This window comes from Gymnoscopelus microlampas (genome assembly GCF_963454915.1).
Source record: "Gymnoscopelus microlampas genome assembly, chromosome: 10".
NCBI classification, from domain to species: domain Eukaryota; kingdom Metazoa; phylum Chordata; class Actinopteri; order Myctophiformes; family Myctophidae; genus Gymnoscopelus; species Gymnoscopelus microlampas.
The window spans coordinates 19,977,969-20,000,018 of record NC_139947.1 but is presented as its reverse complement, the minus strand read 5'-3'; the positions used below and the strand labels follow the sequence as shown (position 1 = coordinate 20,000,018).

The 22,050-nt window shown below is 41.6% G+C and overlaps 2 protein-coding genes across 3 annotated transcripts; one reads left to right on the top strand and one right to left on the bottom strand.

Moving 5' to 3' along the window:
* Nucleotides 1–1,326: 1,326 nt before the first annotated feature.
* Nucleotides 1,327–11,787, top strand: rcc2 (regulator of chromosome condensation 2). Of its 2 annotated transcripts, none has more exons than XM_084069104.1 (13): nucleotides 1,327–1,524; nucleotides 2,897–3,120; nucleotides 4,016–4,109; nucleotides 5,520–5,663; nucleotides 5,826–5,957; nucleotides 6,547–6,635; nucleotides 7,124–7,238; nucleotides 7,348–7,514; nucleotides 8,004–8,184; nucleotides 8,900–9,005; nucleotides 9,804–9,876; nucleotides 10,116–10,193; nucleotides 10,563–11,787. In XM_084069104.1, the coding sequence occupies exons 2-13, from the start codon at nucleotides 2,911–2,913 to the stop codon at nucleotides 10,665–10,667; spliced, it is 1,494 nt and encodes a 497-aa protein (XP_083925230.1). In that variant the 5' UTR covers nucleotides 1,327–1,524; nucleotides 2,897–2,910; the 3' UTR covers nucleotides 10,668–11,787. The 2 variants fall into 2 exon arrangements, with proteins under 2 accessions (XP_083925230.1, XP_083925231.1); XM_084069105.1 differs by lacking the exon at nucleotides 1,327–1,524 and adding an exon at nucleotides 1,784–1,830.
* A 2,009-nt stretch (nucleotides 11,788–13,796) lies between these two features.
* LOC311053503 (large ribosomal subunit protein eL22) lies at nucleotides 13,797–18,430 on the bottom strand. Its single transcript, XM_084069092.1, has 4 exons — nucleotides 18,380–18,430; nucleotides 17,374–17,484; nucleotides 16,123–16,247; nucleotides 13,797–13,983 (listed from the first exon to the last, which is right to left on the bottom strand). The coding sequence occupies exons 1-4, from the start codon at nucleotides 18,389–18,391 to the stop codon at nucleotides 13,839–13,841; spliced, it is 393 nt and encodes a 130-aa protein (XP_083925218.1). The 5' UTR covers nucleotides 18,392–18,430; the 3' UTR covers nucleotides 13,797–13,838.
* Between the last annotated feature and the right edge of the window lie 3,620 nt (nucleotides 18,431–22,050).

Genomic DNA, 22,050 nt, shown 5'->3' with positions numbered 1-22,050 from the left:
CACTCACATTCACACACCAACGGTGCAGGAAACCATGCAAGGCATCAACCTGCTCATTGGGAGTAATTAGGGGTTCGGTCTTGCTCAAGGACAAGGACACTTCGTCACTAACCCAGAGGGAGCCGGGAATTGAATAATATATAAATACATATATATATATATTTGCCCTGATGATAATAGTCTACTGAGAAGCTGATTAAACAGGAACTTCTGGACAAAACACCTTGATCCATTGCAGTTTGCATATACTGTAGGTCTTGGCATTGTGGTGTACAGGACGCTACTGTCACCTTGCGTGATCTATTATTCACTGTAATGTCAAGCTGTTTGTTGATTTTTCATCATCTTTCAAAACTATTCAACCCCGCCTGTTTGTGGATGAACTGCTTCACCCCATTGGGTGTGTTCTGTAATTACTCATTTATATTCTGTGTACAGATTACTGTCGAGGCCAGTTTGATAACCAATATATATCCTGAAGATTGACAATTGACGGCCATGACAATGAATCATTCATGGCCCTGTGGTTGATTATGTTTAAACTGGTGCAAAAACAATCTCCTTCAACTCAATGTATCTGAAATTTTGTTACAGACCTCTTCTACAAACGTTCACCTCCACCGCCTGTTCTCTCCCCTCCAGATAGGGTTGCATCCAGTTCACTGATGTGCTATCAAATCCGAATGCTTTTGGCTTATCAATCAATGTAGAGTGATTTACGTGTCAAATGCCTTTTGGCCTTTTGGAGGTCCAGCATGACCATGCCACAGTATTTGCCCTCATGTTTGATGTGGTCGTTTCAAATACAGTAGGCATGTGTCAGTGGAATGGGATGTTCTGAAGTCAGATTGGAGTTCATACATTAGTTTTTTCAGCAAGATACTTTTCAACCTGTTCATAAACGTTTTTCTCCATAACTTTCGAGATGTAGTTGCGGGTTGCGTTTCTTTGGGCTTGTTTCTAAAGTGTAGTTGCTTATTTGGGCTTGTTCCCCAAAATGTTGTTTAAACCAGTGTTTCTCAAACATTTTCAAGTCAAGGACCCCTAAATTAATATGTATTTGTCTGCGGACCCCCATCTGAAAATATTTTATGCCAGGGACCCCATACAAGATTTGTGTTGTTAAAATGTTATAAAAATATTCAACATGTTTCAAGATGTTTTTGTGTGTGTGAAAATAGCCAATGTATATATGTTTAAAGGTCGAAGGGCTCGCTTCTTTTGGGCTTGTTTTCATAGACTTGGTTGCTTGTTTCTCTCGCGAAACCTGGCAACATTGGTCGTAAATGGACCCGGCCGGCATGATGAATAGTAAATGAATGAACCACGTGGTTTGTTGATGGAGACACTGCAGATTCTTTTGTTCCAAATCAATCAAATAACGAGGAAGAAGCTCGACCTGCTGCTGAATCAGGAAATCAGATGATTTGTTCTGTCATCTTGGAAGGATCCAGCAAAAAAAACAAGTAGAAGCCGCCGCGCGTGCAGCCTAGCCATCCTATCGCGTTAATCCACGACCATCTGGTAAATAGTTTGTTTAAAAAAGTTTATTAGATATCGCGATATTTATATTATGCGTCCAGACACTGTTGTTCATGTTGTGGCTTTTGTTTAAGACAAGGCGACGGTGAGGTGACATAAATAATAGTAAACCGCTAATAATTACGTCAATGAATGCTGCTTTTGTCACATTGTGTTATTAGTTGAACTAAATACGTCTATGTAAAATATCCCAACTTTGTTTTATTTGTTTACAGCAGTTTATTGAGCTGGTATAACGTGCTAGCACGTCGGCTAGCCTGGTTAGCCGTTGTGAACAAAGAGAGCTAGGTGAGTTAGCTTCGTGATGCTAATTCACCAGGCTCCTTTTATTTCGGTTATTGTTGTTGAACTTTCACTTAATATCATTATTGAAATGGGCGCTGAACATCCATAGAACGATAACAATGCACTGGTCGGGTACGAGATGATAAAGAGACAACTACTACAAGAGGTTACATAACAGATGGCTCATAAACTCTCCACTTATGAACATGACTGCAGGTGTCTGTCATATTTATTAATTATTAATTCATAACGGTTAACTTTAACCGACTCGACCACAACCAGGGTCAGGGAGATGCAGACCAGTGTCATCCAAAGAGAAAGCTCCTGAAATCAATGGCTGCTAAATGCCATATATTCCTGCTGAACGGATATGAATCTTTTCAGTTTGTGACCACTGCTACATGATTACTACATGGTGGGAAAACCGGAAAAGTACTCACATTTTTTACTTAGAAGTATCAACACTGTTATGTAGATAATATACTCTGTTACAAGTAGAAGTCCCGCATTCAATATGTACTTGAGTAAAGTACAAGTCTCGGCATCAAAATATACTTAAAAGTACTCATTGTGCAGAATGTCCCCATTTCACAAGTTCAAAATGTATAATGCAATGCATTGTGAGCTTGTAGATCTGCTATTTTCAAATGGCCTATATATAGAGATAGATAGGGCTGAAGTGATGTTTTGCAATAATTATCAAAACCTTCAAAGTAACTAAAGTGTTCATATAATTGTTGTGGAGTAAAAGTACAATATTTTCCTCTGAGATGTAGTGGAGTAAAAGTACTGAGAATTGGAAATACTCCAGTAAAGTAAAAAATACCTCAACTTTTCCTTAAGTACAGTACTTAAAGGTGCAAATGTTCTTAGTTACTTCACACCTCTGCTTCTGTGTCTACCACTATTCAATTTGTATTGATGGTCCGACCAGTAGTAGATATTGATGCTGCTGTACAGTCATAACATACATGAAGGATTCCCTCATAGAAATGTACTGGCTAAAAGTTAACGTCAGTGTGTGTGCTGTAACTTCAATTGCTATTTTTTTTTCTTGTCTTGCATTTAGCTTGTGAGTGAACAATGCCCCGCAAGAAGGTGACAGATCATGATGCTGACTATGGGAAGAAGAAGAAGACTCAGAGGTCAAGTGGCAAACGGAAAGAGAGAGACTTCAGTAGCGATGACGAGTTTGACGACTATGAGCAGGAGAACAACAAGAAACCTGGGAGGCCTGCAGCCAAGTCTGGTTTCCAGCCTGTCACTGTGGCGGAGGATGTGAAGGAAAAGATAGTGAGTTCAGATTGTGCACACACCTCATTTTACATCTGGTGTTGTTAACCGCTTGTTACTTTCTAACCACCTGCCACCTGTTTTGGGTGTGTCATTATACGTGGACATTTTCCAAAATTGCAACAACAAAAAAAAGATCTACAAGCTCACATGGCTGGATGCGGACGTGCTGTCTGATTTGTGCCAGTATTGCCAAGATGATGATCTTTTTCATAATTATCTGGTTAACTTTCTAATCCTGCTTTGTGAAATACAATTTTGACCATCTCACTTCTACAAGCTATGCTGCCAACTCCCCAAGTAGTCCTATCCTACATCCTTTAACTCATGTTCCCATACCACGACAAGCAATGCTGTAAATTGTGCCGCACATCATTATTTCAGGAATGGGCATCTTTGTTTTTGATAGTCGTGGGAAGATTCGAATGGATTCCCAAATAGAATAAAACAGTGGCTAGTAATTCAGTTGCCTGAAAGCACATGCATTAGATAAATAGAATAACATAACATAACATTTTGTTTCTTTTATTAAATAGTATGGTCTAGAACTGCTGTGTGAATAGTGCCAACTATTATTGTGATTTGGTACTACATTGGGGGGAGGGGGGTGTAATGACAAAATTCCCAAGGAATTATTGTCATCTATTATATATTTGTAAATAAGTTGCGTATTCAGAAACCCTAATTGGTGACTTCTCTTGATGGGGCTCAATGGGGAAGTGTTTGGACTGGGGTCATTTTATATACAGCATGTGATTGATTGCATTATGGATCATCTTTGAAGGAGGAAAATAAAATCCCAAATTTCTAAGCATTCTGAGAATGTGATGAATAAGCTTCAGCTCAGTCAGAAAGTGCGTGGCAGTTCACTGACTTAATGCTATCGTTTCTGCAGAAACTGGAGTTACCCAAAGTCAAGGGCCAGTTGGTCATCTTTGGAGCGACGAACTGGGATCTAATTGGAAGGAAAGAGGTACCTAAACAGCAAGGTAGGATACATCTTAAGCCTGTTGTTCCTTAACCACCCACCCCAGATATTTTTAACCTATTACAAGGCAAATGCAATAACACACACAGCCTTTATGCTATACGTCATGGTCTGGTCTGTCATTTCTTATTATCCACACGAGACTATTGTAATTTGGCTGGCATTTAGCTGTTGGACAGTGACTTATGGGCTGTACCTCGCTCCCATTGTTGAACTTGGATGTTAAGGATGATTTATACTTCACCCTTCACCATGTGGAACCGAGGACCAAGTATAAATCAGACATTCGTGTGTAGATGACCTGATGGACATGACAGTGTGGGTCTGTCTGCAGTCAAGACAGAATCAATGAATGATTGAAAAGTGCCATCGCATCTGTCTATAACAGGGGAACATTGATGTTTCTCAATCCAGGGCTGGGTTCTGCTCTACACCCCAAGAACAAAGCCCATGTCAGAATGTATTGGTTTGTCTTTAATTCACCAGCCCGGTTAAAGCAATTTTGAACTTTGATTGAACCTGGGGTTGTATATTTGCGTGAGCATTATGTAAGACCAGATATTGTACATTCATAATTTGTTTCTCCTATAGTTTTATTTTGGGTCTGATGCAAAATCCCAGAATTGAATGCATACCAGTAATAACATGTTGAAGATACTATAATGAACCAAAACAAAAAAAGTCTATACCAGCCAGTGTATTCATTCTTTTCATAAAAAATAAACGCAAACAATAGAAATTGAAGTTCTGTTATGGCTTGTCTTTCTAAAAAAAACAAAAACAGGACACACACTTGTGCAGCCAGCAGCAGTTTGTTTTAAACCAGCCAGATTTCACTAATACCCTTGTTGTGGTGATTGTCTCTCATCCAGTAATGTCTATTCATATGTATGCATAAAAATGACCCCCCCCTCCTCCACTACCCCTGATTCATGTCTGGGGTATGGTATAGATAGCCCTGGCTCCACGGCGCCTTGTCTTTTCTGCATTGGCACACAGTAAGAAGCCTGCATTGTAGAGACTGGGGGGGTGGGGTATTGCTAAGTGCAGCTGCGTTGTATAGACAAAGACCATCTCTATTTAGAGCGCCACTGTGATTCCATTCAATTCACAGGGCAACAAAAAAGCATGCAAAATCTATTTGACATATTTAAGTATCAACATCAGGCAGTTCAAGTCAAAGAAAGTTAAGCTAGCTGTGTCTCTGCTGTGTCATGTTTAAGGCTTATTCATGTTTTTAAAAATGCGTAAGTGAACAGATGTTTTTTTTTCTTTCCGGTATACATTTGCCTTTATGCTCACTAACTATCGGCATTCACGGTACATTGCTGTTGGAAATGAATATGATTACACGAAAAAAAAGCATGGCTCTTCGTGTTGACATGACTGGCATGTGTATTTTTGCTCCCAGTGGCATACCGGAATCTGGGCGTGAGCCTGTGGGGCCCCCACCGCTACGCCAGTCTGAACGATGTCCAGGTCAGCTGCGTGTTTTCTGGTTCCTGTGCTGCCCACAGCCTCCTCATCACCACAGAGGGCAAGCTGTATAGCTGGGGTAAGCCCACACGCAGCACCTCTAATCTCCTCTTCACCTTTATGAATGACATAAACCCACTGAGTCTACACATGTACCTCCTCATTTCTTGTGCAGCTGTTTGAATCTGGAGAGGCATGATGTGTCCATATTAACATTTGGATTCCTATGGCCGCCCTGTAGGTCGTAATGAGAAGGGCCAACTCGGACATGGTGACACAAAGCGCGTTGATGTCCCTAAGCTTATCGAAGCCCTGGCAGACGAAGTAATTGTTGGAGGAGCCTGCGGACGTAACCACACGCTGGCACTCGCGGGTAAGGCTCACCCTGATATGGGTTCTGAGTGCTTCATTTGGACTTGAGCAAACCTGTGGGTGTCTGTCATCTCCTGACTGAATTATAATATTTTTGTGCTTTAGGTTTAAGGGTGTTTATTGTCCATATGCATACCGTACAATACAGCTGATAGCAACATGGCGCAGAGTGAAATTCTGGTACTTCAAGGCAGTGTGAAGCATATACACTTTGAGCCCCATCTGTGCGCCCTTTGGTTAATTAGCAATGTTCTGAAACATTGACCATTTTTGAGAAATGGGTGCATTTTGAGTTGAGAGCTCAAAATGTTAAGCTCCCCCTGAAACATATTTGACAACGTGGACATGTCATCCCTGCTGACACGCCCACTTAACTTAAATAAAGCCATTCCTTCATGTTTCATCCCACTGCTCATGAACCTCGTCACTGCTTCGGTGAGCTTCCGTGGAAGTCGATGTCATGTAGGCTCAAATTAATCTCGCATCTCTATTTGAAGGTGGAGATAGTAATCTTAAGAGGCAAAAATTAGGTGGAGTGGAGTTTGAAAATGATCAACATGACAATGACATGGTCTCTGGTCTTTCCCCAGAGGATGGCACCGTCCACGCATTTGGAGAGAACAAATTGGGCCAGCTCGGCCTGGGCAACCAGACCTCTGCCGTCTTAAGTCCATCTCGGGTAAGCTGCCATCCAGTCTCATGCTGTCAAGAAGGGATAAACTATTCAATTTGTATTGATCGTCCGATCAGTAGTGGATATTGATGCTGCTGTACAGTCATAACCTAAAATACACGAAGGATTCCCTCATAGAAATGTACTTGCCAAAAGTTGAAATGTCGGTGTGTGCTGTAACTTCATTTAACAACGTGTCCCGTCTTCCCTTTTTTTTTTTACTGGCATCCTCTTGTCTTGCATCTAGCTTGTGAGTGAACAATGCACATCAATATTTTCCCATCCTGTTCAACCTTGTAGATATTGTTTTAATACATATCCATGCCTTGTAGCAGTTGGGCTTCCCACGGTGTAAGGGTGAATAATATCTTGAATTGTATTGGTACTGAGGTATGACAGAATACACGGGTGACATTTAGATTCTGACCTACTTTTGCATGTAAATGTAAACCTATTGTTTCTAATCAATATGTTGCTGCTCTGCCTCCCTCTAGATCTCATACAATGGCCAACCTCTGGTCAAGGTAGCGTGTGGCGCTGAGTTCAGCATGGTGGTCGACTGCAAAGGGAATATCTACTCATTTGGTTGCCCTGAATATGGCCAGCTAGGTACGCTCATAACCAGCCAACCATATTTGTACTGCATCTGTGAAGTAAAACATTATAATCACACACCAAAACTTGAACAAACAAACGTCCTTGCCCGTTTTAAATGCAGGACACAACTCTGATGGGAAGTTTATCGCACATGCTCAGAAGATTGAGTTTGACTGCGAGGTCATCCCTCGGCGCGTGGTGATCTTCATCGACAAGTCCAAGGACGGCCAGATCACGCCAGTGACCAACGTGGTGGTCCGAGACGTAGTATGTGGGTGCAACCACACGGTGAGAAAACAAGCTGTTAACCCATTAAGACTTTACGTTGTTATAGCTTTTAAAACCGGGAAAGCCTACTGTATGTGTCATTTTAGATGTTGCTATGCAACAGGTTTTTATTTTTTTGAATAAAAAATACTTTCTGAAAAATTAGGTTAGGATTTTAGAAGGCATTTTTAAAATCGTCCTCAGGTCTAAATGGGTCAAAGGAATACTCGTTTATGATTTAGGTTTGATATTGTACATCCCAAATTTCTTGCCAAATAGTGGAAAACTGAATCTTAAATCAGCGCTGTGGTTACTGAGAAATGTCCACTGGAAGCTTATTACATTTTTATTTCAGTACAATTGTATCCGATGCTAGCTGATTTCATGTGTAGGTACATGGAACTAAGCAATATTGGACATCATCATTTGGTACATAAATATCATTATCAAAAAGCCATATCGCAGTGTTCCCGATGGGAGTATTGATAATGTTGGTGTGTGTGTTCACAGCTGGTTCTGGACTCTCAGAAGCGTGTGTTCAGCTGGGGTTTCGGGGGCTATGGGCGCCTGGGTCACACTGAGCAGAAGGATGAGATGGTTCCCCGGTTGATTAAGCTGTTTGACATCCCCGGACGCGGCGCCGCCCAGATCTATGCCGGCTACACTTGTTCCTTCTCTGTCAACGAGATGGGTAAGCAGCGTGCCAGCCTCAGTGAGGATGATGACAAGTTGAATTCCAGCCATGTTAATTGTGGATTCATAATGCACATAATAAGTCTCATTTATGCACAGTCAAGGGCAATATTTTAATTTAACCAATTAAAATATTGGTTAGGTTGTTTAAAAAAGTGAGCAAATAAATTACCTCTAGGTTGTATGGCCTAGAGGTAATTGTACAGTTCTACAGGTTGGTCAGGGTGCTGTTTGTTCAGTGGGGTGTGGAACTAGGAGGAATAGCATGTTCTCTGCATGCATTAGGTCCTTCCGGTGAAACTCCTTACACTCGGGTGACAAGAAGTGGCCTTGATGTCACATGTATCACTGGAGAGACGTTAGCCGTCTAGCCAACACCAACAAGGGACTCCTGAATCGCTGCCCTCCACACTCTCCTATCTAGCATCAGTCTTGAGCTCTACAGTGTTAGCTAAGCTGTCGCGCCGTAGTGCATCTATGTAGGTGGTGCGTTTCTTGCCTTTTCTGGCTTTGCCCTGGGTTGGCAGACACAATATAGATGTATTTGGGTCCGGATCTCTCCTTTAAGGGAATCCCATCCAGCTCTTAGTTGAAATTAACCATGTAGCCTGGCTGGCTGTCCATGTCATAATGTTGCACATAACCCAAATGAATGGATCATAGTGCCACGCTAATTTCTAATCTTACCATTCACCCATGTCTTTGGTCTGCAGGAGGGCTGTTTTTCTGGGGAGTAACAAACCCTTCCAGAGAATCTACAATGTACCCCAAAGCTGTGCAGGACTTGTGTGGCTGGAAAGTCCGCAACCTGGCGTGTGGGTGAGTGTTAACATTGTTTATCTTTTTTTTTACCAGGATATCTGATATTTACCCCTCCCTAGTCACACCACCCAGCTCCCTACTCCACACACAACACTACACTGCACGCTAGGCCTTTCACAATCATTACATAATTGTCTAATCGCAATACATTTTGCATAATGCTTTCCATGTTATATTTTTCACACATTTTCAAATATTAAAAAAGCAGAAATGGCAGATCTACAAGGTTACAACGCATACAGATCAGCGATTTCTACAAGAATAAAATCATTAAATATGTCTAATTTCTTTGTAATTTCAGTTATTTGTCATAATCTACCCTGTGCAACTTTTGATTACTAAGCCTAAAAAGGCTTCATAGGTTCAATGCCAAATGCACAAATCATTAATCGCAATTATTTAAGTGACAATTAATCGTCAACTTAAATTGTGACGGCCCTACTGCACGCTGGAGGAGGGTCACTACCCAACCCATATCCTTATCCTAGTGGGAGCTACTTCAAGTGACGATGCTGCTCCAAAATGGTGCACAATGGCAGCTTCCATTTGTGTTGAATCTTGAACTGCTCTACAGTGTATTGGCAATTTGGTGAAGAGGGCAACGGAGAAGTCTTCATTAACCATATAAACCCTATTGTCCCCATTTTGGGGGGAGCAAAAAGGGCATAATGTCGAGGTGTGACGCGGCTACTTTCAGCGAGAGATTTGATGTTGAGGGAAATATATAATATTTGATGTGAATTGAACTACGTAACTGATATTAAGTCTTTTGAACACTTGTTTTTCTTTAAACAGGAAAAGCAGCATCCTCATTGCTGCAGATGAGAGCACCATAAGCTGGGGCCCCTCTCCTACGTTTGGTGAGCTGGTAAGTTCTGTGTCGCTACTCAAATGATGCCTTAAGTTACTTCTTGGTTCTAGAAGAACATCTGATGACTGCATTGTTCTGTCATTCTAAGGGCTCATCACAGCTTTGGAAATGGATGAATAAAAATGGCATCAGTGGCTTGAATTCATTGTAATACTTTGCACAGAGTATAACATGTCTGTCTTATTTTAGTGACATGGATTGTGTTTTCTGAACTGTATTTGTCTTCTGTCGTACAGGGCTATGGAGACGGCAAGCCCAAATCATCTACCACTGCTCAGGAGGTGAAGTCCTTGGAAGGAATCTATGCTGAGCAGGTAAAACCTTAATGAATAAGAGTTTTATTTGGGGCGATGGAGCTTTTGCTCTTGCTGCCCCAAACTCCAAACCTTCAAAACCCACCTCTTCAATATCGCTTTCCCCAGCTAACTCCACCCCCCCCCTTTTTTCTTTCTTCATTCCACTGTTTTTATTGATTTTATTCCTTAGTCTAAAGGTCATTATTATTATGCGAATATACGCAAAATTCGGACTTGTTCCGAATAATTAAAAGGCGCTTTTTCGCTCCGTGGAAGCTTGCATTGACTTTATAAGGTTTTAAAAAAAGACGATCATCAGATGTTTCCAGTGGAGATGAAGTTACAACGGTACTGTGGCCTGTATTGATGTTTTGTTTACGGTTGCAGGTGGCGATGGGTTACTCTCACTCCCTGGTCATTGCCAGGCAGGACAACGAGGAAGAGCAGGAGAGACTGAAGAAGCTGCCAGAGTACACTCCCCGTACGCTGTAATCGGCCCATGTCGCCAAAACACCCTCTCACCTTTTCACTTCAGGAGTGGCCTGACGATGCTCGTCAAGAAAGGCATCTGCTGCCCTCTCTTCGAGTCACTGTTAAAAAAAAAAAATGTCACGACGACTGTGCACTTGCGGAATGGTCGGGTCTTAAGGAGGAGGCTGGCTTGTCTCGCCGAGGGTTTAGCCGTCTGGCTCTCAACAACGGTCATCCGGACATCTTCAATCTCAGCTATAGACAAAAACACAAAATTTATCCGGAGCACTACTTGCTCTCCAGAGCGGTGTTTCCCAAATACCTCTGCATTCTGTACTCCGTAGATGCATCCATTCCCATCCGCATTCCTTTTGCCAATTCATACTTGGTCGCACGATGGTCGGCCAATTTGGTTGCACGACACCATCGTGCGACCAAGTATGAATCGGGTTTTGTTCTTTCCCTTTCATCACCATTATTTTGACCAATCGCCTTCCCATTCACATTAACGGGTGCTACATCAGGTCCCTCAACCTTTTTTCCAGTGAGGGATTTTCAAAGACCAACACTCCATATCTGTGCCTTTTTATACAAAAGCGTGTTTACAGGATATGGAATAACAATTGTTTGATTTTTGTCGTTCCCAAAGACCAGTTGTATGACTGTGTTCCCATGGCAGTATTAAACAACTCCATGTGCTGCTGCCAAGAAAATACAATCAGGAAAGGGGACGTGATCTCCACTCACTGATATCTGTTACATTCCTTTGTTCAACTCGTTTGATTAAATGTTCGCATCGAAGATGCACACCTCAGTCCTTCCAAGGCCATAGTTTCTGCCTAGGTTTTTCCTTTTACCATTTCCCTGGCTTGAGCGCTATTAATTGTTCCAGCGCGTAAAGCAGTTCCAGCCCCATGTCAGAAAGAAACTTGGCAGAACCAGTAATGCACTCATGAATATGGTTGAACGTCTAACAAATGCAGGCATGTCCTTGTTTTTAATCAAAATATTCTCAAATTTAGTTTTTCCTGTTGCATTAATTTGTTATGGTGGTGTATGTTTCTGGGCTACAAAGCTCATACAAGTTAAAGTTTGTTTGTTTTTTCATTGAAATGGTAATTAAAGATTCATGTAAATTGTTGTGGCCGTTCTTTAACTGTTCATACCTGTTCTCATAGGCTTCTCTCAAGATCGCAGCAACGGTTAATTTTTCATCAAATATGATTCAATTTCTTAACGCATGCTGCAGTGATTGGGACATATTTTGGTATTGGAACTTAATGGACCCTCATGTCAAATGGACAAAATGTAGACAGGATTTATTCCACACCCGAGCCACCAACCCAGATTAAGGGATTATGTTGCTCTACGCCACATACACTTGGTACTTGGACTCAAATAATAGCTTGCCATACCCACCATTTTTAGGTATCTGCTGTATAGAAACTTGGGTCACATGTGACAAGGGTCAGTATCTCTTGCAAATGCAGTATTTTACAACCTTGAGAATCATCTAATTCAGGTTTCAAACTCCAAGAACCGTACATATATGAAATTGTAGTAAACCATGCCTACATGTTCTGTAAAACTATTAAAAGTAGAATCCATAACTTGTCATACCAGGGATTTCAACCCACATCTCTTGCACGAGAATTTCTACCACTCTGACAAGGGCATGTGAGAACAACTCAACAATTAAGGCTACTTACAAAATGTAAGTAGCCTTAATTCCAGACATGAGGAAAAGGAGGCAACTTGATGTAGAAGTACGTCTCCTGGACGCTAGTATTCTGCAGGGATTTATCCCCAATCAAACCTTTAATGCTGAGTGCCAAGCAGGGTACCATTTTTAGTCTTGAATGACTTGGTTGGGGATTAAACCCTAACCTCCCAATCTCAGGTGGATACTGTTAACCACAAGGTCACTGAGCTGGTTGTCCCACTGCCTCCGTTGACAAGTTTATTTACCAGCAATGACACACATTCGAGTGTAAACGCGGTTTAAAGCATCCTCCCTCAGTCAAGGGAGATCTTATGAACCTCAGGCAGTACTTGTCAACCAGTAGGTGTCCTACCTGACCACTGGGTCTAGGAGAGCAGGGCGATTACCTGCAAGTACAACCACTGCAGTTGTTGGTCATATTGTATTAACATACTCTACCATAGATTGGTGGTTAAAATACACATTTTATTCACACAAATTCCAGATTGTAGCTTTAACTTAAGTCAGTAACAGTCTTGGGGATGTCCATCTTCATAAGCTGTCAACACACTACATAAGAGGCTCATCTGTCTGAGATCAAGTGCAACCAATGGTCTGGCATTTTGACTCAACCACTTATGCCCTATTGTTGTATGAAAATCGCCCATCTACAAGTTCACAACACGTTGCAAGCTTGTAGACTGGCCATTTCTCTATATTCATATAATACACATTTGCCTGGAACATGCCCAAAATAGGGATGTCAACTTGAACGTGGTAAATGTGCTAAGGTCAGGTAAAGTTTAACAGTATTTCTTAAGGCATCTCAATTTCTACCATGGATTTTCCTCCCTTTATACCTGCTTTTATGTTATCTTCACACTGTATAAAACATAACAGCATTCCAGTAATATTGAGCAGGGCTCAAGCCCCCTGCAAAAAGTTACTATATTAGACCAACAACTAAACATGAGATTTGTCTAGACTGACACATTTTATTGTATTTGTGTACATCACATAACTTTGACTTCCGTCTTCGACGTATGCCACGTCAACAATCTATATCCTGAACATAAAACACCATTTTGCATTCAGCTCTCATTTAGTCAAATCAATACCAGGACTTCAAATGTGGCAATGGTCAGAGGTTCCACATCAAACTGCTTCATGCATTTCAGACAAATGTGGAAATATGTTCAGATTTCAGAAGGTGAATACTTAATCACCCAAATAGAATGTAATTTATCAGTAATAGAAAGTATTTTGCCATCATCAAGATGGAACATTTCTATCTCAAAGTTCAAGAAGCAGTTTGAATAAACAATGTCTTAAGGGATTTTAAACCCAATGAAGAACCAAGCTATCCATGCCGTCTCACCTGGCCTGTGATAAAATATGTTTAGAAATGCCAGCAGGTTTCCTATTAATGACAAAGAGGCTGGCTGTCGTACTGTCAACAATTTATTAATTGTACAAAAAACAAGAACAGCTCAATCCTCATCTTCCTCCTCCTCTTCATCCTGATTGATTTGGAAGTAACGGAGCTCATAACTCTCCTTAGTGTTGGCCACGACACGCAGCCAGTCACGAAGATTGTTCTTCTTCAGGTACTTCTTGGTCAGATATTTCAGGTATCTGCAATCAGACACAGGAAGGCCATTCAGATTCATTAGGTCTTTCAGTAATGATGACCACTGAGCTTAAAACTGCAGGGAGCAGAAGCACCACTGTTTCAACATTACGCTTCAAGTGTTGTCCAACACAGTGGTTCCCAAATTGTTTTGGGAGGGTCCCCAGATGATTAGCTTAATGTGCAAAATTGTTTTCTCACTCAACAGTAAACAAACCAATACACGGTATAAGTGTATACAGGGTATCTGCACATTTGTAAAGTTAATTTAATGATTTTAAGACATTTTTAATACCAAATTTAATATGTAAGATAAGGCAAACATTGTGAAATATTTATCCTGCAATTCCAAGTGCTTGTCAGGGTGGGGGGGGGGGGGTTCCCCAGTTCAAATATGATTTTTTTTTGGGGGGGGGGGGGGGGGTTGGGAACCCTCGGTCTAACAGAGCAAGATGGGAGTACATAGACACCCATTCAATTTTATTTTAGCACACAATCACAAGTTGTCTCAAGACACTTTACATGTAGAGAGAGACCCAACAGTTCCCCATGAGATGAGCAAACACGTGGCAACAGTGGCAAAGAAACGAAGGCTACCCTTTAACGGGAAGGAACCTACAGCAGAACCAGGCTCTGGATGGGCGGCCATATGCATTCAACCATTACTATCTACCAGCTTTCATTCACTGTAATACACATGCTAGTGTTAATAATTAATGTCATGGTCATACAGCAGTTCAGTGACCCTGTGGTTAGTGTCCACCCTGAGACTGGGAGGTTGGGGTTCAATCCTCAGCAGAGTTTGATTGATTGAATATTTTATTCGGCAAAAATGTAAAACAGCACAGTTAACATTTAAAAAGTCATACCAAAAGACAATGAAAATGGTGCCTAATGCCTCCGTGCTTGGGAATCAGCATTAAGGGTTGGATTGTTTAAGTCCCTGTGACATACTAGCATCATGTGCAGGGGGTGTACTTGTACATCAAGCTGCCTCACGCTACTCAAACAGGAGACAAGCTACTGAACTGTCTCCCGCCCATTGGGCATAGGTTTGTTAGCGGAGGTTTTCTCAGCTGTTCTAGCAAAACCCTGGATCCCTGTAGCAACTGGTCTCGCGAGGTCACAGAGCCATCTGTTTGCAGGTTGCAAGCTACAGCTTCAAGTGATGGCCCTCCCTTCCTATACGCACGGCAAACAGACAAACCCTGACTCGGTAGAACTGTACTGCCTGCACACAACACTGGAATCACACACCACCACTTTAATATAGGTCAAGCTGAAACGGGCGATCCATTTGGCAATGATGGGTTGCAGACTAGTTCACAAGCAGACTCGACCAAAGATGCAAGAACTTTGGAATTGTCCCTAATAGTATACGTCCTTCATTTCTCGATGTGCCTTATTGTTATTTGAACAAAAACATTATAAAAGGTGTAGGCTATACCGGGGTCTGACTGAATAGATATTGGTTTGATGATTAGAATCAGCTTTATTGTCACATCACAGGTTTATAGGTGTAGATATAGGTTCAATTATTTTTGTGTGCGCTCCATCATTTGTAGTTTCCGTAAGAAGAGAGGATACGGAGTAATATCATTTCACGTTCCAAATCAACATAAAGTGGTCCATGTCGATCACAACTTCAATTAATAACCTGGACTTTTACAGTATTTTAACCATTATATTGCCTAACCTTATCAAAATGAGGCTATAGAATATATAAAGTAGGAATCACTCATTTAACCTCACAAGCAGGAATCATTCATTTGATCTCGCAAGAGCATACATTTCTCAGCACCAATCACGATGCAAACGTTTTATGCAATATTTTACATACAGGAAAAAATACATCGAAATACGATAGGTAAGGTTCATCAAGGGGTCCTATAAATCCATACATGAAATAACTTATCTCAAAATGAAGGTCTCACCATTTATTAGAACCAGGGATGTTTCTTCAAGGAGTTTGAAGTTGAAAGGGCTTATATAGGAGGAGTGTGTGTTGATTGATGAAATGAATATCAAATATCTACATATTGAAAAACTTAAAAACGGTATTGGGTGCACACAAAATCTAGAGTATACATAAAGTAAGTGTTTTAAAGTGAAATTCCCATTTAACAGGGTTTTGAATAAATTACCTTTTGGAGAAGGGCACCTCAGAGGACACCGTAATCTTGCTCTTGCTCCTCTCGATGGACACCACACCGCCACCCAGGTTTCCGGCTTTCCCATTCACCTTGATGCGCTCCTGCAGGAACGTCTCCTGGAAATATTTAAACACAGGGGTCAACATCAGCTAGCCCACCACTTATACGCCCATGTAAAGCCAACTTCAGACTACAACGTACAGGCATAAGCTGAATACATACAGTAGATTGTTGAAAACATGTTTCAAAGAAAAGAGGTTGCACAGCTCGTAGCCACGATGCAATAACTTTTCGCCACAATAGCCAGGTCTTTGTGACACCGACAGACGCCTACTATGGTGCTAAAAATAGCCTATGTCTTTCTTGATGTCTTTCTCAACAAGCCCGCTGCTATCCGGCGGTCGGAAACCGACCGAGCTTTCAACGTTTGCCTACAACTTCCGATCCGACGCAACAGTGTACCCACCGCCCATTCAACAGCAGATCTTCAGCAACCTACGGTTTCCAACAACTACCGCCGCCGACGGTGGTGCGGTGGAGAGCTACCTACATGACCACAGAATGACGTTTTGATATCCAGAAAAAATCCTGAAGTCTTAAGTTCAAGTTCAATAGTTGACTGGCATTTCAACAGAGTTGAAAAGCTTTACGATGATCCCCTGAAAACATTTGTGTATGTTAGTGGTACTGACAAGCCAAAAAGCGGAGACCATCTCTACACCTAACCGTTAAAAGACAGGGGAAACGTCATCCAGCCTCCCACCTAAAAGCAATCATTTCAGCATTCAGGAGGACCAGTAAAGCATTCTGCAACTAAGCCCTGTGGATCTCTTTATAGCTCTGTGCAAATCCATGCGTCTGTGTCAGTCAATCAATATAGCCTATTAAAACAGTGGTTCTTCTTTCTTGGGGTCGGGGGTCCCTAGATTCTTTTTTTGAATATAGCATCACAATCAGAAAACCACTTTAACCTATATACATCGCCAATTTAATAAACAGCCGATCAAAGAGCTTGTAGGTCTGCCATTTTCTAATTATCTTGAAAAAAACAGAACATTTTGGAATATTCTTAAAACATTTTATCATCATTAATGTTGCATGGGGCTGGGGGTCCCTGGCACAAAATATTTTCAGATGGGGGGCCGCAGCCAAATACATATGAATTTGGGGGTCATGGACATGGAAAAGGTTTGAACCACTGGCCTATAACAAACGGCAGCATCGGCCTGTCAACGGACTTACAAAGTTGGCAGCGTCCATGATGCCATCTTCAACAGGATGGGTGCAGTCCAGAGTGAACTTGAGAACCTGCTTCTTCTTCTTACCACCTTTGCTGGTGCTCGTCTTCTTCGGCTAAAACAAGAATACAGGGGGGATTATTTACAGCAAATGGTACCAAATGGACCATTATTGGTTTGTAAGTATAGGTCTGTATAACTCTAGTGCAGTGGTTCTCAAAGTGGATTCCAGGGACTCTCAGGGTTCCTTTTGGGGGGGGGGCTAAATATACCCTTACAAGTCTGACAGTATACAAATGGAAATGACAGGTCCATTTGGTTCCATTTGTATACTGTCAAAGTTGAGGGAAGACATTTAAAAGTTTGAGAACAATTGCTCTATTGTACAACAAGGGTCCATTTCATTTATACTCTCTCAGAGTTAAATGAACACTCTGAATTGTACAGTTTAGCAATCTAATGATGGCACATTTAAATAAGCATCTGTCAGCTGTGTGGTTTGTGTGCCACCATTGATTCCAGCTGTCCACAGATGAAATACCAGTCACATTTAACCACATAAAATGTTAACAGCATACAACTCATTATAACGGTCTATAGGTCTAATCCGAGTTACATTTAACCACACAAACATGCTTACAGCCTACCTAACATTATAACGGTCTATTCTGAGTTACATTTAACCACATAAAACATGTTAACAGCATACAACCCAACATTATAACGGTCTATTGGTCTCATCCGAGTTGCCAAGTTTAAAAACACATCATCTTAACACGAGAAAAAATACACAACGTGGTGTGTTTCACAGGAGGCTAGTGTTAGCCTAGCAACAGGCCTCGGGCTGGAATTAACGACAAAATAAGAGCTTTGCGGGGCGTTTGTAAACACACGCCCACGAGTTGTGCGTTAATGCAGGTTTAACACGACACGTCGGTGTGTTTGTGTGGCTTCTAGGAGTGAATATTGAGTGTTTTGAGGTGAATGTACAGACGCGCCGTCACACTTACGACCGGGGCCATGGCGGCGATGTTAGCAGAAAGGAAGAGCGGCGCGTGCGCACGCGCCTCATGTGGCTGTATGAATCAAACTCAGAGTCATCGATGGAGTCATTTGAGTGTAACCGCATCGGTAATTGATTTACTACAGAGCAGAAGAAAGCAGTAAGTCCCCAGCCCCTCATGGACCCCCATAAGATATTCTGGCCAACACTAACAATTAAGCAGGTAAACAACATGCATGTATCATGATTTGTGTGCATGGGGATCTCATTTTAAACAAGCTAGTGCTTTATGAGTCTTCCAGTTTAGTAGACCCTGTATTGTGAATGTGTGCTTCCATGTACTGTTGTTCTCATGTAGATAAAGTACATCAATCAATCAATCAATCAATCAATCAATCAATTAAGTAGGAGTGAAGTCAAACCACTTAGCAGTGATGGGAAAAGTACTCAAATGTTTTACTTAAGTAAAAGTATCAATACTGCAATGTAGAAATACTCTGTTACAAGTAAAAGGCCTGTGTTCAAAATGTTACTTAAGTAAAAGTACAAAAGTATTGGCATCAAAATATACTTAAAGTACCAAAAGTAAAAGTACAAAAATGTTTGAAAATAGCAGATCTACAAGCTCACAACGCGTCGCTGTGAGCTTGTAGATCTACTATTTTCAAATAGCCTAGTATAAAATGGGGCTGAAGTGGTTAATGTAGGTTTTATAATATAATAATTTATATCTGCAAAGTAACCAGTAACTAAAGTTTTCAAATAATTGTAGTGGAGTAAAAGTACAATACTTTCCTCGGTACTGAGAGGGCGGTGGGTTGGAATAGGAAGGAAGATCACTCGTCTGAGAATTGGGCATTTAGGTCTTAACGACTCACTACATAGAATAGGGAGACATCCAACAGGAAAATGTTCAGAATGTGATGAACAAGAAACAGTTGAACATGTATGTAATGTACTTCTCCATAGGAAGTACAATAGTGCGAGGAATCAGTTATATCAGTTTAACACTGCCAGGTCTCTTAGGAAAAGCAGCAGGCAAAATATGTCATAATATTATTAAGTTCATAAGTGTAACCCATTTAGTTAATAGAATATATGAGTTTTTGTTTTGTTTTATTGGTTAGCTGTAATAATCTCTAGTTCTACAGTCCAGTTGATGGCGGTAATGTAATGCACCTATATTGGTTTGCCAACCGCCAAGAAACCCGAAAGAAGAAGAAGGGACCCTTGTGTGTGTGTGTGTGTGTGCGTGTGCGTGTGCGTGTGCGTGCGTGCGTGCGCACCCCATTTAGTACCACTATATTTATTTATCTTTTGGGGGAAATTTGGGGTGCGTTTAAAACACACCAAGAGTTATTATTTCTGCCACGCCAGAAGGCCTACAGTACACTATTACTAGCCTGATTATCAGCCTGAAGCTGCAAGAGGAGCTCACTCAGAGAGTGGGCGGGGTCTATGGTCTGGAACCAGGCTACACTATTACGGTAGTACCAGGCCGGCCTACCTGGAGCCATGCATGTCGGGAACGATGCAAGTCGTTCCATTTATATTGGCTATGCGCACGAATGTTACACGAAGTTCGGCCAATCAATTAAGCCAACAGGCCGGGTTCGGCAATCTGGGATTTCTACTGGTTTAGCGGCACAAACGTGACACTCCGCCAATCCATGAAGCCGACGGTTTGGATTGGCCAATCAGGGAAGCGTGTGCCTATTTCAGACCCGCGGGCTGACAGATACAGATATTCGTGCCTTTTCAGTTCTCTGAAACCATTTGTCCGTCCGAATTGCAGTTCAACGGAACACACCGCTGGGTAATATGAGACGACACGACGCGAGACCGTTCGGTCGGACGCTTTCTGAGTTACAGAGTGACAGACACACACACTGTCTGGAGGACAGTGTGAAGTTGTCAGCATGGTCCCATCCCCACGCGCATGGTTTCAGTGGAAAGTGCAGAATGTCCTCATCAGTTTACAACATTTACTGTTTTTACTGAAATGAGTAAAAAGATAAATCAAGGGAAAAATGTCCATTCCAGAGGAATGGTTCCCAGAACATTTAAAAAAAGAATAAAATATACAACATTTGAGAAAAAAAAATAGTGGAGGTGCTTCCTTGACCTACTGGCAGTGTGCATGGTGCTGATCAGTCCCGTAAATGGACCCGGACACATTCACTCACAGACAAGACTCAGCCCATCTCCAAATTTGGGCAAGGTTTTAGCCCAAGCAACTCCCCAATAAAAATGGGAAGGACGCCAGCCAGGAAAAAAAGATGAAGGACACCATAATGGCAATTAATTTGGTTGCCACTCAGCATTTGTAACTTATCTTCCATGTTAACGTTGACAAAAAATAGGCCAATCGATGAACAAAATAAAATAATGACATTCTCTACATCCAATTAAATAATCCCATCCTCCCCAATCTTAGTGTGTAACTTCCTCAGTACGATGAACGGCACAAACATCACAGATAGCTTGGCCAATCCGCAAAGCCGTGAGAGACAGACACACTGACACAAATACATGTTTGTTTGTGGAATGTACAGATAATAGATAATGCTAGTGCAGTGCAGTACATGTTGAAGGCCAGTCTACAAAATCATTGGCTGAAGGCTAAATCAACTTCCCTGGTTGACAACAACATTCAGATTCATTTGAGGTGGACGACGTCATCAAACTTCTTCATGATGCGTTAGTGTGGTACAGAGGTTCTCAAAGTGGGGTCCGTGGAGCCCCCAGTGGTCCTTGATGGGGTTCCCCAGCAAAATGAGGAACAGTTTAACCACTTGAACTTGAATTTATAGCCTACTTCGGCTATTCCAAAATAGATGATCTACAATTCCCAACTCGTTGCGATGCGTTGTGAGCTTGTAAATGGACTATTTTCGAAACAATTTTAAATATCTTGAAAATGTTTGAATAATTTTGAAAATACTTTTATACACCATCGTATGAGGGTCTCTGGCACAAAACCTTTACAGATGGGTGTCCACAGCCAAATACATATCAATTTGGGGCTCCTTGACATGACAATGTGAGGAAAACTGTATAAAAGAGAATGAAAGACCACTTGCCAAAACTATTCTCAACATGGGGTCCAGGGACCCCTGTGAGTCCTTGAGGGGGTTCCAGGGGTTCCCCAGCAAAATGAGGTACAGTTTAAGCTATTTTTATTTTTGGCTTTTTTTGAAAAATGTTGACAAATCTTGACAGATGTTGGCAAATCGTCTCTTATGGGGGTCCCTGGCACAAAACCTTTTCAGATGGGAGTCTGGGCCAAATACATTTGGGGGTCCTCGACACGAAAATGTATGAGAACCAATGTTATAGCTTGATAGATAGATTAGATATTCATCCTGATTGGTCTTGCAAAGTGTTCTAATTCAAACTACAATTCCCACAATGCACTGCAGACTGAAAGGCCCAGTGTAGCAGTGTTGAATCCCCTCACACCATGAAGTTCTTAAGCTCTTTGTCTTCACATTTTACTTCAACAGAAATGTTCGAGTACCCGGTGGCTTGTATTCAGTCATAATGAAGACCAGTGTAAAATATTATCCACACCAGCAGAAACAGCGCAAAGGAAGTCATGAAGCCTTCTTTGGTGAGTTCCCACGGGCCACCATACTCCTCCTCGTCAATGTGCCGCTGAAAGCTGCCGAAGTATGC